At 44.2% G+C, this 12,743-nt stretch overlaps 1 protein-coding gene across 2 annotated transcripts in view; it reads left to right on the forward strand.

Moving 5' to 3' along the window:
- The first annotated feature begins 1,479 nt into the window (after window positions 1–1,479).
- The window catches only part of CAMK4 (calcium/calmodulin dependent protein kinase IV), a 146,457-nt gene continuing 135,193 nt past the window's right edge, over window positions 1,480–12,743 (forward strand). The window contains exons 1-2 of one of the 2 annotated variants that reach the window (XM_081090178.1): window positions 1,480–1,788; window positions 2,424–2,658. In XM_081090178.1, the coding sequence (XP_080946304.1) occupies window positions 2,513–2,658 (146 nt within the window). In that variant the 5' untranslated portion in view covers window positions 1,480–1,788; window positions 2,424–2,512. Of the gene's footprint in view, window positions 1,789–1,928; window positions 2,659–12,743 lie in introns of those variants that run through there. The other variant, XM_081090177.1, reaches the window with a different exon arrangement.

The following is a 12,743-nucleotide window of genomic DNA, read 5'->3' on the forward strand; positions in this document are numbered from 1 at the left end:
GCCTGGTGCATGGTGCACTGTGCGGCATCGACAAAGCCAAGGGTTCAGTAGATGCCGGGAGTAGAGCGCAAGGGAGGCAGCTGGAGATTTGTGTGACCAAGTGTGTGGATGACCACACGGACCTCATGCCAACCATAACCAGAGATGAAGGAGTCGCCCCCTTCCTTTCAGAAATAGAAGCCTTTGCCAATGGCCATTGGGACTGCAGGCCGGAAACTTTGGACACTGGTTGCCTATGTTTTAATCCTAGTGATAGGGAATTTTTGGACTGGAACCCGGATTCTTTGTCCACCAGAGTCGAAGAATGAATCCAGGGGCAGAAGGTGGTATAGCAGAGGTGGAGATTTACTGAAGAACAAGTACAGACTCCCACGTGGGGAGGGGAAAGGGTCCCCTCATCTTATATTTTTAAATTGAAAAACTGCATTCATTAAGCCAAATACCCTCTTTTAACCTTAAGTTAATAGTACTTTTTATAAAGCAAAGGTGTCAAATGACTAATGTTGAAAGTAAATAGCAACTCTACAGTCACCCTTGGACCATGAAATGGTGTTTCTCTAGCCATTGTTCCTTAAAATGCCAGGAGAAAAAAAGGCTTATCATATCTTTCAATGTGATATGCTTGCTTTGGACTTACATTGTAAAGGAATTGCTCACGACAGACAAGTACCTACACGCAGTACTGCCACTTCAGGACCAGCCTCAAAGATGTGTGAATAAAATGGCCTAGCCACACTTCATGCCCATCCCTCCACTGTTCAGCGCAAGTGAAGGGAAACTTACCTACGGAGAACTGGAATTCACTTTAGAGTGTTTTATTAGCTTGCTTTGTTTATGAACTTGATCTTGTAACATGGAGATGAGAGAATTCCTTCTCCGAAGAGTAAAAAGTCCTGAGCATTTTTAGTTGAGGTGGACTTGCTGTTTGTTAGGCTATTTGTAAACTGAGCACGTGGTCATCATCACGAAACTGCGTGTGTGGAACAGATTTTCATTTCCAATCAACTAAGGACTACATTTCTACCACTAGTTGGTTAATTTTTTTTTTTTTTTGCTGGTAATTCACCAACATAGCAGAAAAGTTCTAAGTGTAAGCAATAAGTCAACAACTGAGAGAAAAATATGGGACCTTGTTTACTGGTATTACTGGGAACGGGGTCATACTGGGAAGAGTTTAATGCATATTGGAGGAAAGTCAGGAAAAAAAAAAAAAGACTAACACTAACACCTGTGAAGTAACATTAAATAAAGAGCTTGGAGTATATTAGCCAGAAATGAGATGGGATGTAATAATTGTTTTCATATATAAAGATTTACTGCAAAATATAATTAGTTTGCAGTTCATTTCTGCTGAAATCTAAAAAGAAACTCTTCAGGGATAGAAATATGCAGGATATATATTTAACCAATATTTAAACAATATCCTGAAGGTTGACGGACAGAATGTTTGTGATGGGACATATCTCTTGGGAAGGGGACAGAGCTTTAAAATGGAGCAATCTTCTCTGACACGAATGATGACAGCTCTTGCCTGAGGGCAGAGGGCGGGACCGGTTGGCTTCCACAGGGCCCTTCCAGGTCTGTAATTCTCTGGGTCACTTGTGCTGCTAGCCCTCAGAGCCTGGGAGTGAAGGCGACACAGCCAGTACCCGCCTCTTCAAGAGCTTCAGCAGTGCCCAAGGAGGCAGCGCCAGCAGCAGCACCACGGAATCTGTTCCAACAGAAGACTTCGCTCAGAGGCGAGCCGGTCGGCGTGGACACAGACCACCAACACAGGCTTTGATAGAGGTACACGCCAGGGATGGCTGGTTAGCTAGGGGTAGGTGGACGGGCTGGCCGCCAAGATGCGCTCCAGGAGGGAGGAGTTGCTCCCACAGCCAGGTCCCTTTCCCCCCACCCTGCGGGGCCCCCCGGATCCACGTGCTCCTAGAGCGCGCCGGGCGCCCGCCACTCCCGGGGCCAGCGTCCCACTGCGCGCGGTCTCCCAGGCTCCTGCGCCCGCAGGATGATGATGCTCTGGTCCTTGTGCTGCCCCGAGTTCCTGCATTCGGAGCGGCCCTAGCCAGCACCGCCGCGGGCACTGCGGGAGAGGGAGAGGGAGAAGGGAAAAGGGGGGGCGAAGGGGGGCGCTGGAAAGGCTGGGCGGAGGGCGGAGGGGAAGTGGGACGGAAAGGAGCGAAGGGGAGGGAGCCTCTCTCCTGCACCGCGCACCCGCCTCTCCTCTCTCCGCTGGCCTGGCGGCCACTCGGGCTCTGCCCCCGCACCCTTCTCCCGGCTCCTCGGCCCCTTCTCCGTCCGCCCACCCGCCCTCCCTCCGGGGCGTGCGGAACCGGAGCCGCAGCGGAGCGGCGAGCCGCCGTGGGAGGCGGCGGTGGGCGTGTGCGTGCGGGTGAAGGACGCCGCCTCTCGCTCCGCGTTCGCAGGCGCCGGCGGGAGCGGCGGGAGCGGCGGGGCTGTTGGCTCCGGCAGCGGCGGCGACGGCGGCGGCGGCTTCCGGAGTCCCGCCGCGAAGATGCTGAAAGTCACGGTGCCCTCGTGCTCCGGCTCGACCGCCAGTGTGGACCGGGCGGCCGGGACCCTCGTCCCGGATTACTGGATCGACGGCTCCAAAAGGGATGCTCTGAGCGATTTCTTCGAGGTGGAGTCGGAGCTGGGACGGTAAGACTGGGGGGGCGGGCTGGGGCGCTGGGGGGGCGGGGGCGCCCTGGCCCTGGGGGAGCCCGGCGCCCTGTGTGCGGGCTCAGGCTTCTGGGGAAGCCCGCGGCGCGCGCTGGGGTTGTCCCTTTCGCAGCTGCAGCTGCCTCGGATGTGGGAGGCGGCCTCCCTGCCCTCCGATTTCTTCCCGCCGAGCGTCTAGGAGAGCGAAGCGCCGTTCAAGTGGGAGCCAGGTCTTCCCCGAGCGCTCAGGCCGGTGCAGCTGCGAGCGGCAGCCCGACTCTCTTCCACCCTCCTTCCTCCTCGCCGGCTGCCGCTTCCCTTGGGGGACAGCTCCCATCGCACGTGGGCCCCGCTTTCCCAAAGGGTGTCTTTGCTCAGGATGATCGCTTACCAGAGGGTCCTGTTTGTCTAGTTACTTGGGGGGCGGGGGAGGGGCGGGAGCGGAGGGTAACCCTGCAAATCACAACGGGATTATTAAATTGGATCCTTCCCCCTTCACCTCAGCAAGATTTCCAAAGCAAGTGACTCTGGAAATGAAACTCAAATACTAGCTTCCCTGCAAAGTCTGTTCCGAGTGAAGAGGGGAATGAATCATTCAAAAGAGTGGATGGGAGCATAATGAACTAGCGTGGCTTTCAAGAAAAAAGCAGCACCTGGGGTCCAGGCAGTGGAGATTAGGAGAGTTCTGCTGCTCTTCCTAGTTTCGTGTACTGGAGTGATTTATTTAAATGATGTATGAAAACGCCACCCGCCCTGGGGTTGCAGAATTGCCCCTCCTCCCTCCTGTGAAGATCTGAACAGGTGGGAGTTCTGCCACCCGAATGATGCCACATGTTCTCATACTTTTATCCTTTGAATATTATTTTTCCCTTCCTTTCTTTTCCCTTCTTCCCTGCCTGTTATCCACAGCGAAGGAGAGCTGTTTTCACCACATTTTAGATCCAGGCCCTTTGTGATAGGGAATCTGAAGGCGTAGTTTCAACTGTTGACAAGTTGAAGCTTCTGTGCTTAGTGCTTCTTTGCAATTTCATTTTCATTGTCTTTTTGCTGTAACGAGTTTAGCTAACAGCCTCTTTCTTTTGATGCCATCAGAGACCACAGTGCAGGATTCTGGATGTTGGTACTTAGTGGGAAGGTGTAAGGGTCACCCCCTCCTCCAATTTGTCATTACTGTTAAGGACTCATGGAGTACAGAAGGTGTGTAAGAAAGGCAGAACTGAATGAAAATTTAGGAGTTTGTCACTATTTAAAAATGTTCCAAATATCTGAGCATTGAATAATGTCTACATTAACATCCTGATTTGACCACGTTTTTCAGTGTTCATCTGAAGACCTGCTGTTGCATGCATTCATTAGTAAGTTGAAAATGAAATGTCTCCTTCCTAGGCTCCAAACCTTCTATAATTGTATGATGAGCTGCAGGGGAGCAGTGTAAAACTTCCGATGAAAGAGATCATCTTAAAATTGTTTACTTGGTGTTTTAGAAACTGCCACCAGTAGAGGAAGTGCCTGATGGTGCTGCAGGGACTGTCCCACCACCAAATCTAATTGCTTTCTGAGTAACCTCTACCCCAGATGCCTCTAACTGGCAACAGTGTATCATCAGCACATGTTAACCTTTATCAATAAGCTTCACCACCAGGAAACTAAAATTTTACTTAATTTGAGGAATGGGAAAATGGTTTAGAAAGAAAATAAACTGCAAGTTGTGCACATATATGGGATGGTAGATTTCACAGGGAAAACCTAGGGAATTTAAAGCTTTTGTGTAAGCTTGTATTTTGCAATACATTTTGGAGGACAGATTAAATCAGTTCTATGTTGCTAAGACTCTCAGTCTGCTACCTAGTTGTTTCAGTACTTGGACAATCACAGGATCACAATATTTTGAGAAAACGAAAATTTTTTACATTTGCTGTTTTTCAGCAGTCACGTGTATTAGGTCAGTTCTGTCAATGCCAGAATTGGTGAGGTGCCTGCTTTACTCCAATTGGTTGAGATTTTGAGAAATATTATCACTTCACAATCAAAGTTATTTTTTAAAAAGTCCTAAAACTAAAGCAACTTGTGTTACAGGTATAATTACTAAGAATCTATAAAGCCAGAAATTGCAACACAATTATAATAGTAGATACTGACTGCGTCACAGAAGTCCTCTTCCTTCCTGCATTAGTGATGAAGTTGAAACAACTGGTTTCAAGTCTTTGCCCTCTTGACTCTGTCTTGAGCCAAAGCTGCCTGACTCTAAGGCCAAAACATTTAGTTCATTAGTAGCACAGTCATCATTAAGATGCTAAGAGAACTATGCTCCAGATATGTGGTTGCCAGTGTGGTTGGTTCCAGGGTACAGACAATCCCCACTAGATAAGTGAATTTGTGAGTAGTCCTTCTTCTATTATACTTATCTGTTGTAGGTCAGGGGCTCCTGAATTCAAGAGGATTGGAGGGGAACCTTAGGAGGGGAACACACGCTGAGGATGTGTTTGGAAATTTCAGGCAGCTAAATTCCCAAGGCTATAACCACTTCTAGCCCCTGGATGGTGAAACAACGATCTACATGTAGCCATTTAGACCTGAGCAAATGTGGTAGCATTTATTTATTTATTTATTTATTTATTTATTTATTTATTTATTTATTTATTTATTTCAGGATGAAGGTGAGGAGTAGGGGTAGGGATAAGGAGGATTATTTTAGAGTATCAAGGCCCTGGCCAGTATGGCTCAGTTGGTTGAGCATAGTTCCATCCACCAAAGGGTCTCTGGTTTGATTCTTGGTTGGGGCATATGCCCAGGTTGCGGGTTTGATCCTCACTCGGGGATATGAGGTAAAGGATTGTGTTTCTCACATTGGTGTTTCTCTCTTACTTCTCTCTCTCTCTCTCTCTCTCTCTCTCTCTCTCTCTCTCTCTTCCCTTCCTCTCTCTAAAATCAATAAAAATATATTTAAAAATACATAAAGTGTCAACTGTTTTTAAAAAAGAGTAACAGGGCAACTGATTAATATTTTCAAAACTCACATTTGAAAATACTGCTTCACGTCGGGGTTTCGTACGTAGCTGAGCAGCTCCCTCACTGTGATCTATTAAAAGTCAGCCCTCGACACACACACACAAAAAGAAAATACTGCTTCATGTATAGCTTGTCATAAACTTTACAAAAATCATGATACACCAACAAATTCAATTCTACTTAAAAATATCTTAGAGAGAGGTTGGTCCTTTGCCCAGTCATTTGAGAAATTGGTGTTTTAATGGCTTTGCCAAGGGAGAATGGAGCCTGTGTCTGGTCCAGGCTCTGTCTAGTGGTTTGGCACCAGGACAGTAGGATTTGGCCTGCTCTGCTCTGTGGTGAGGATTTCGCCCTGTGCACTAAACCCGTCTTGTTTTCTGTTACTTCAGACCTTTTGTTCCTGTCTGTTGTATGAAATTGAAAAAAATGTTTATAACAAAACTAGATATGTACACACAGACACACACACAAATTCAGGGAAACCAAATAAAAAAATAATTAGGACAAAAAGAGAGTTAAATTATTTTGGAATCAATATTTTTTAAAACTTTTCATTCCACTTACCTATAGTTTCTTTTTTTTTTTAAATATATTTTATTGATTTTTTACCGAGAGGAAGGGAGAGGGATAGAGAGTTAGAAACGTGGATGAGAGAGAAATATCGATCAGCTGCCTCCTACACACCCCCTACTGGGGATGTGCCCACAACCAAGGTACATGCCCTTGACCAGAATCGAACCTGGGACCTTTCAGTCCGCCGGCCGACGCTCTATCCACTGAGCCAAACCGGTTACAGCTATAGTTTCTTTAGGCTAGTGACTTTCAGTTCCTACCTCTACCACAACCTGATCCACAATGAAAAGAAATACATTTGTATGGAACCCAACTGAAGCACAATCATATAGGATCCCTTGCTATATGTGTTACTGCTTAGGAACCAAATAGATTTAGATAGTGAGACAGAGGTGTGTATAAAATGGAAACTAGTTTAATAAAACGATGCCTATTCTTATTACCAACAGTGTATTCTAATATTTCCTGTTTTACACTGTGTGATTTTATTGTTTCATTAAAATTTATCAGGCGAATCCATGTGCTTTCACATCCCACTCATGGATTGTGACAGTTTGAAAAGTGCTGTTTTAGGCCCTAACTCATTGTATGCAGATTAAAGTTATGAGGTGGTGTCCTTTTGAAAAATGCCCTGCAAACCAGTTGTCAACATTGAGTGGTCTCCATTTGCACAGCTCTGTAGAGAAAAGGTCTCCTAGTTTTGCCTTCAAATTATTATTGGGTTTCTTTTATCAAACACTTCTACCAACTCTGGTGTCTCCCCAAGGTCTGCTGGGTGCACTGTACTCTGGAACGGCTGAGCGGGCAGGAGGCTGGGCCTGGATACCTTCACTGTAGAGGGGAGGAATTCAGGAGCCTGAGCAGCGGTGTCTTCCCCTTGGTAACACAGAACTCTGGCCCCAGTGATGCTTCCCTCGGGAAACATGAAAACATGTGCACTTTCTAACAAGGGCTCCACCGGGGTTCCTGGCTGGGGAGGAATGGGACCCTCTCTTTTCCTTCAGCCAGTACTTCCCGTGCTCTTGACCGAATATCACTGTGTGGTCCCTCTCTTGTTCTCTGTGCAGCCAGTCTTTTTTCTTTCATCCTCACCCAAGGATATGTTCATTGATTTTCAAGAGAAACATCAATTGATTGCCTTCTGTATGCACCCCAACTGGGGATTGAACCTGCAACCATGGAATGTGCCCTGACAGGGAAACCAACCCGCAACCTTTTGGTGCACAGGATGACTCTCCAACCAACTGAGCCACCCGCCCAGGGCCACCCAAGTCTTCCCTCAGGCTGTTGAGTCGGGAGCACGGTGGGATTGCAATGAGAGAATAGAAACTGCAACTGCATGGGCTCTTTACAGGAACACTGACCGGAAGCTCCCAGAAGGCTGTGGGTGGATTTGGCTGGTTCACTGTTGTGTGCTCCTCACCTAGCACAGCGCTTAGTACTCAGTGGGTCCCCAACAAATAATTTCAGAGAGTGGATGAGTGATAGCAAAATGGACAGTGGCATGCTCCCTTGCTCTTTGACATGTGGTCTCTGTTTCTGAGGTGATGACTTCAGTCCTAGGGACTCAGGGGAAAGGGAAATCCTCTGACCTGTTCTCTCCCAAAATGTGTGGGGCCATGACTGGGATGTCATTCAGCAATTGGTTTCCCGTCTTCACAGTGGGAGTACCAATAACTGCCACCTCCGTAGCTTGCAGGTGTTGGAAATAGTGCTGCCTTTCTGATGGCTTCGTAGCTCTGAAATGAAAGAGATTCAGTTTCACCTTCACTATCATTTCACCACAGGCGTGTCGGAATTAGGAGTTAGCTCAAGTTGAACCTAAAGGCATGAGATGCCTCTCAGCTATACCAACAATTGAAGTTCATACATATTAACTTCTAAATTTGGAAATGTACGCATTGTGAAGAGCCTCAATATTAAGTGAAGACTATGATAGAATTATTACTTTAAGAACATCTACTTTTTCATATTTAAATACTGTTGCAAGGGTAAAAATAACTCTGAATTTGGAAAAAAAAAAGACACAGGTGCCATCTGCTTCTAAACTGTCATGAAGAACTTTACTTGGAAAAAGAGAGAGAGAAAGAGAAAGAGAAAGCACTAACCACAAAATCGCTTCAAAGATTGTAAACAGTTTACCCTCAGATATATATGTGTGAATTATGTGCTTGCACTAATGCATTTGAGAATAGTGTGCTGAGTGATAGCCAAACATACTTTTTCAACCACTAGTTTTTTTATGCTAATTATTTGGGGCAGCAGAGGCGGGGGAAGGGGGGGGGGGGCTAGCTTAAAAAGTAGTTTTCTTTAGACTCCCTTTTGGGAAAGCTAACATATCTAATAAAAAATTAAATTTTTAAAATTTCAAAGTCAGGTTTATTATGTAAAATATATTTAATTGAGTCACTGAACCATATAACCATATAAAAGTTTTACTCAAATTATATTAATCCTTATGTTAATTATTTTTTCCCTATTTGATAATGGGAGATCACCTAAAAATTTATAACTACAGTGTTTTAATTAGGAAGTTAGATTTAAATATTGATGGCATAGTATTAGCACATAAAGGACATGGACTTTTCAATACAGTCCATTTAAAAAAATTCTAATCTTAATGGAGCACAGTGGTTGTGCGGGGATGTCAAACAGTGAAAGGTTTGGGTGGGGGATTTTTCTCCAGGAATCTTATCAGTGGCAAAGATCAAATGAGGACTGGAGCAGTGCTGGGCCAAGAGTAGTCCTGGTGAGCTTTCTCTTTTCTCTTAGACTTAGAGCTTGGCTTCTCATCCTTGGTGCTGTAGATGTTTGGGCCAGATATTTAGCAGTTCTCCTGGCCTCTACCCACTAGATCCTCCCCCACCCCCAAGTGTGACCACCAAAAATGTCTCCAGACATTGTCAAATGCCTCCTCCCCATCCCCCCTTCCTGCTGAGAACCGCTGTCTCAGAAGCCTGAGGTTAGGCTTTTACGTGGCTGTCTTTTCGTTGTGTAGATGCTTAACAACAGGGAGGTTGATGGACTAAGATTACTTGACCTTATTGAGTATCTGCTCTGACCAAATGTTTCTTCCATTTTTATGTAATACCATTAAGATTTCTTATATGTGCACACCACCTGTACTATAAATTGCTTAATATTTTTGCTTAAACCACCTCATTTTTGTTAACCTGAATTTACTTATCAAGAATACTTATTTTTATTAAATTGAAAACTAGTATTCATGTCATAAATAGAAGCAATTTGTAAGAACAGATTTCAATAAAAACAAAGCATTTTCATTAAATTATTAGAGGCCTGGTGCATGGATTTGTGCACCAGTGGAGTCCCTCAGCCTGGCCTGCAGGGATCAGTGGACCTCCGCGCCACCACAGCCCAGCCTTACCTGCCAGCTCATCGGGCTCCAGCCCGCTGTCTGTGTTGATCCCGCACAGCACGAAGTAGTGCGTGAAGCAGCAGGTGCCGGGGAGGAGCCCACCCTGGCCCCACTGTGCCTGCTGCTGCTGCTCAGGCACGCAGCAGGGTGTCCTCAGGAGCTCAGGGGGAGTGTCCTCGGGAGAGGCTCACACTGCTGCAGTGGTGCCCGCCAGCCATCGGCCTGGTGTCTGTCAGCTGAGTGGCACTCCCTCTGTGGGAGTGCACTGACCACCAGGGGGCAGCTCCTGCATTTAGCGTCTGCCCCCTGGTGGTCAGTGCGCGTCATAGCTACTGGCCAGTCGTTTGGTCGTCCAGTCGTCCAGTTGTCCAGTTGCTTAGGCTTTTATATGTATCTAGACTAGAGGCCCAGTGCATGAAATTCATGAACAGGTAGGGTCCCTAGGCCTGGCTGGAGATCAGGGCCGATCAGGTTCCCCACCTCCCCTCCTCCTCCTTCCCCTGCTCCCTCAGTGCTCTACTGCTGCCGCTGGTCACCTGCCATGTTCCACGTCGCCCGCTGGTGGTCAGCACACATCATAGTGAGCGATTGAACCCCTGGTTGAACTCCCAAGGGGACACTTTGCATATTAGCCTTTTATATAAATAGATAGCTAGAAATATTTGCCTACAAAAGGCTCCAAATTTGAGGATTGTTCTCTTTTTTAAAAAGGGAGATTATTAAAGTTATCAGGGTTAAAACCACAGTAGCACAAATTGAGATTTTCTTCTTGATGTAATCAGAACCATTGAAAAGAGAATGAAGTTCTCGTGTTTTTTTTTTTATTTCTTATTATTTAATTCCATGTCTTTGCGCCACCTGAAAGTCCTTTTATAGGTTTGACCTTTTGAATAACTATGAACTAGGCAATATATGTTGGTAGGATGTGTGTGGTCATGTGAGGGGCTAGAGTATGAATGGATATGATGTGTATAACACTATTTGGCCCCCAAACTTTATCAACAATAATGTTAACATGAGATAAATAAATAATACCAGGTAAAATAATATGAGATAAAAAAATAGTAGAACCACTTTATAACACAGTGATAATTCTGACTGGGAGGATTGAGGTGTCTTTATGAGAGGGGTAGACCTTGAAATTTGGCAGAATTTTTTTTAACAGGTAGAGCTTTTGTGAGGGGCATGCAAGGTGAAAAGGAAGTTAAAAAAAAAGGCAAGTCCAGCCAGCATGCTCAGTGGTTGAGCTTCCACCTATGCACCAGGAGCATCAATTCCCAGTCAGGGCACATGCCTATGTTGTGGGCTCAATCCCCAGTGTGGGGCATGCAGGATGCGGCCGATTAATGATTCTGTCTCATCAGTGATGTTTCTATCTCCCTCTCCCTCTCCCTTCCTCTCTGAAATCAATAAAGGTTTTTTTAAAAAAGAGCAAAAACAGAAAAATTCAGGCTGCCCATTTTGCAAACTTTACAAAACATGGACATTGCAATGGCAGATAAGGTTGGGAGAATAAGTTGATGTTAGACCAAAGATAGCATGTAAAAACAAAACAAAACAAAACAAACCAAAAACTGTCTATATCAACTGAAAGCAAAAGAAAGTAACCATTATGAGAGCAAAAGGTGACTATATCAAAGCAGCTGCACCTTGGGTGTAAGTTGTGGGACTCAGAGTTTGCCACTCACCCATAAGCCAGGGGAATGGGTAAGAGAGAACTTATCAAGTTTGTTAAAGAGAGAAAGAAACACCTCTCACAGACAGGGGAAGTTTGAGATCGAGAGGACTAACATCAGTTATCTAGACATGGTAAAGTGCCTGTGAAGTGACAGACAACATTGTAGACTTTGTGGGTCATATGCTCTCTGTGATGGTTGAGTGAAAACAGCCATGGACAGCACAGAAACAAATGCACATGATTGTGTTCCAATAAAACTTTATTTATAACAGCGAAATTAGAATTTCAAATACTTTTTACATCACAACATATTATATATTTTTTTTCTATTTATTCTTTCAATTTTTCAAATACATTTAAAACTGTAAAAACTATTCTTAAGTTGCAGACTATACAAAGACAAGCAGTCCTTGGCCATGGCTTGCCAAACCCTGACTAAGATCAATCAACCTAAAATTCTACTCCTCTCCAGTTGCATGAGCATTTCAGGTTAAAACATCAAGACTTCATTTATGCAGCACCTCCATTACGCTTTGAAAATGTCAACCTGATAATTTTTAAGGTGGGCGCAACCTTTAAATGCCTGCCTACTCATCCTTTGCCTACGTCTATTGAAGCCTCAACACAGTTCTTACCTGTGCAGCATGTCAGCTACTTCCATGCATCATTCATATTTTTGAAAATGGTGAAACTTTATAAGAAGTGTGTGTAAGTTAGATTTCCATACTATGATCAGCATTCACATCCAAAGATTATTTATTGGAGGATAATTTACTTTATATATAATAATTAAATATGTTTCAAGTTGATCATTCTTCTATTATATTTGAAGAGTCCATTATAAAACGATATGCTAAATAAACTATTGATAAAAGATTTGTCTCTAGTGAAGTTTAATTAATTTATCTGTTTATTAATATATTATCTGCATTTTGAGTAATCCTTCTATAAGCCATGTATATATCTCAGATGAACTAGTTACAGTCCTTAAATTGGGATTATGTTTAAATAAGCAATTTATTTTTTAAAATAGCATTATTATTATTATTTTATTTTGAATAGACTTTAGTACTAAACTGGTCACATATTTTGACTAAAGCAGAGGTCTCTAAACATGGGATGGCCACATCCAGGGTGTGTGTAACATAGTGGGGTGCTACAGGAAAGAGTTAAAGAATCCTTTTTTCCTAATTTTTGCTTTTAATTTTTGGTTTTGGATGTTTTAAAGAGCACAGTACATATTGGTTCAGTAGCACATGTATGGCATTTAAATAGGAACATAAGTATATATAACGGGAAGAGCATGTGCTTAAAACATCTCGTTGGATGATTATCACATCGAAAATGGTAGTTATAAGAGGACACTGAATAAGCTTCTTTACTTATATTTAAATAATATTCTGCTGTATGAAAATGATTGAACTGCAGATATATATATATATATAT

The sequence above is a fragment of the Myotis nattereri genome, assembly GCF_964212035.1.
Source record: "Myotis nattereri genome assembly, chromosome: 4".
In the NCBI taxonomy this organism is placed as follows: domain Eukaryota; kingdom Metazoa; phylum Chordata; class Mammalia; order Chiroptera; family Vespertilionidae; genus Myotis; species Myotis nattereri.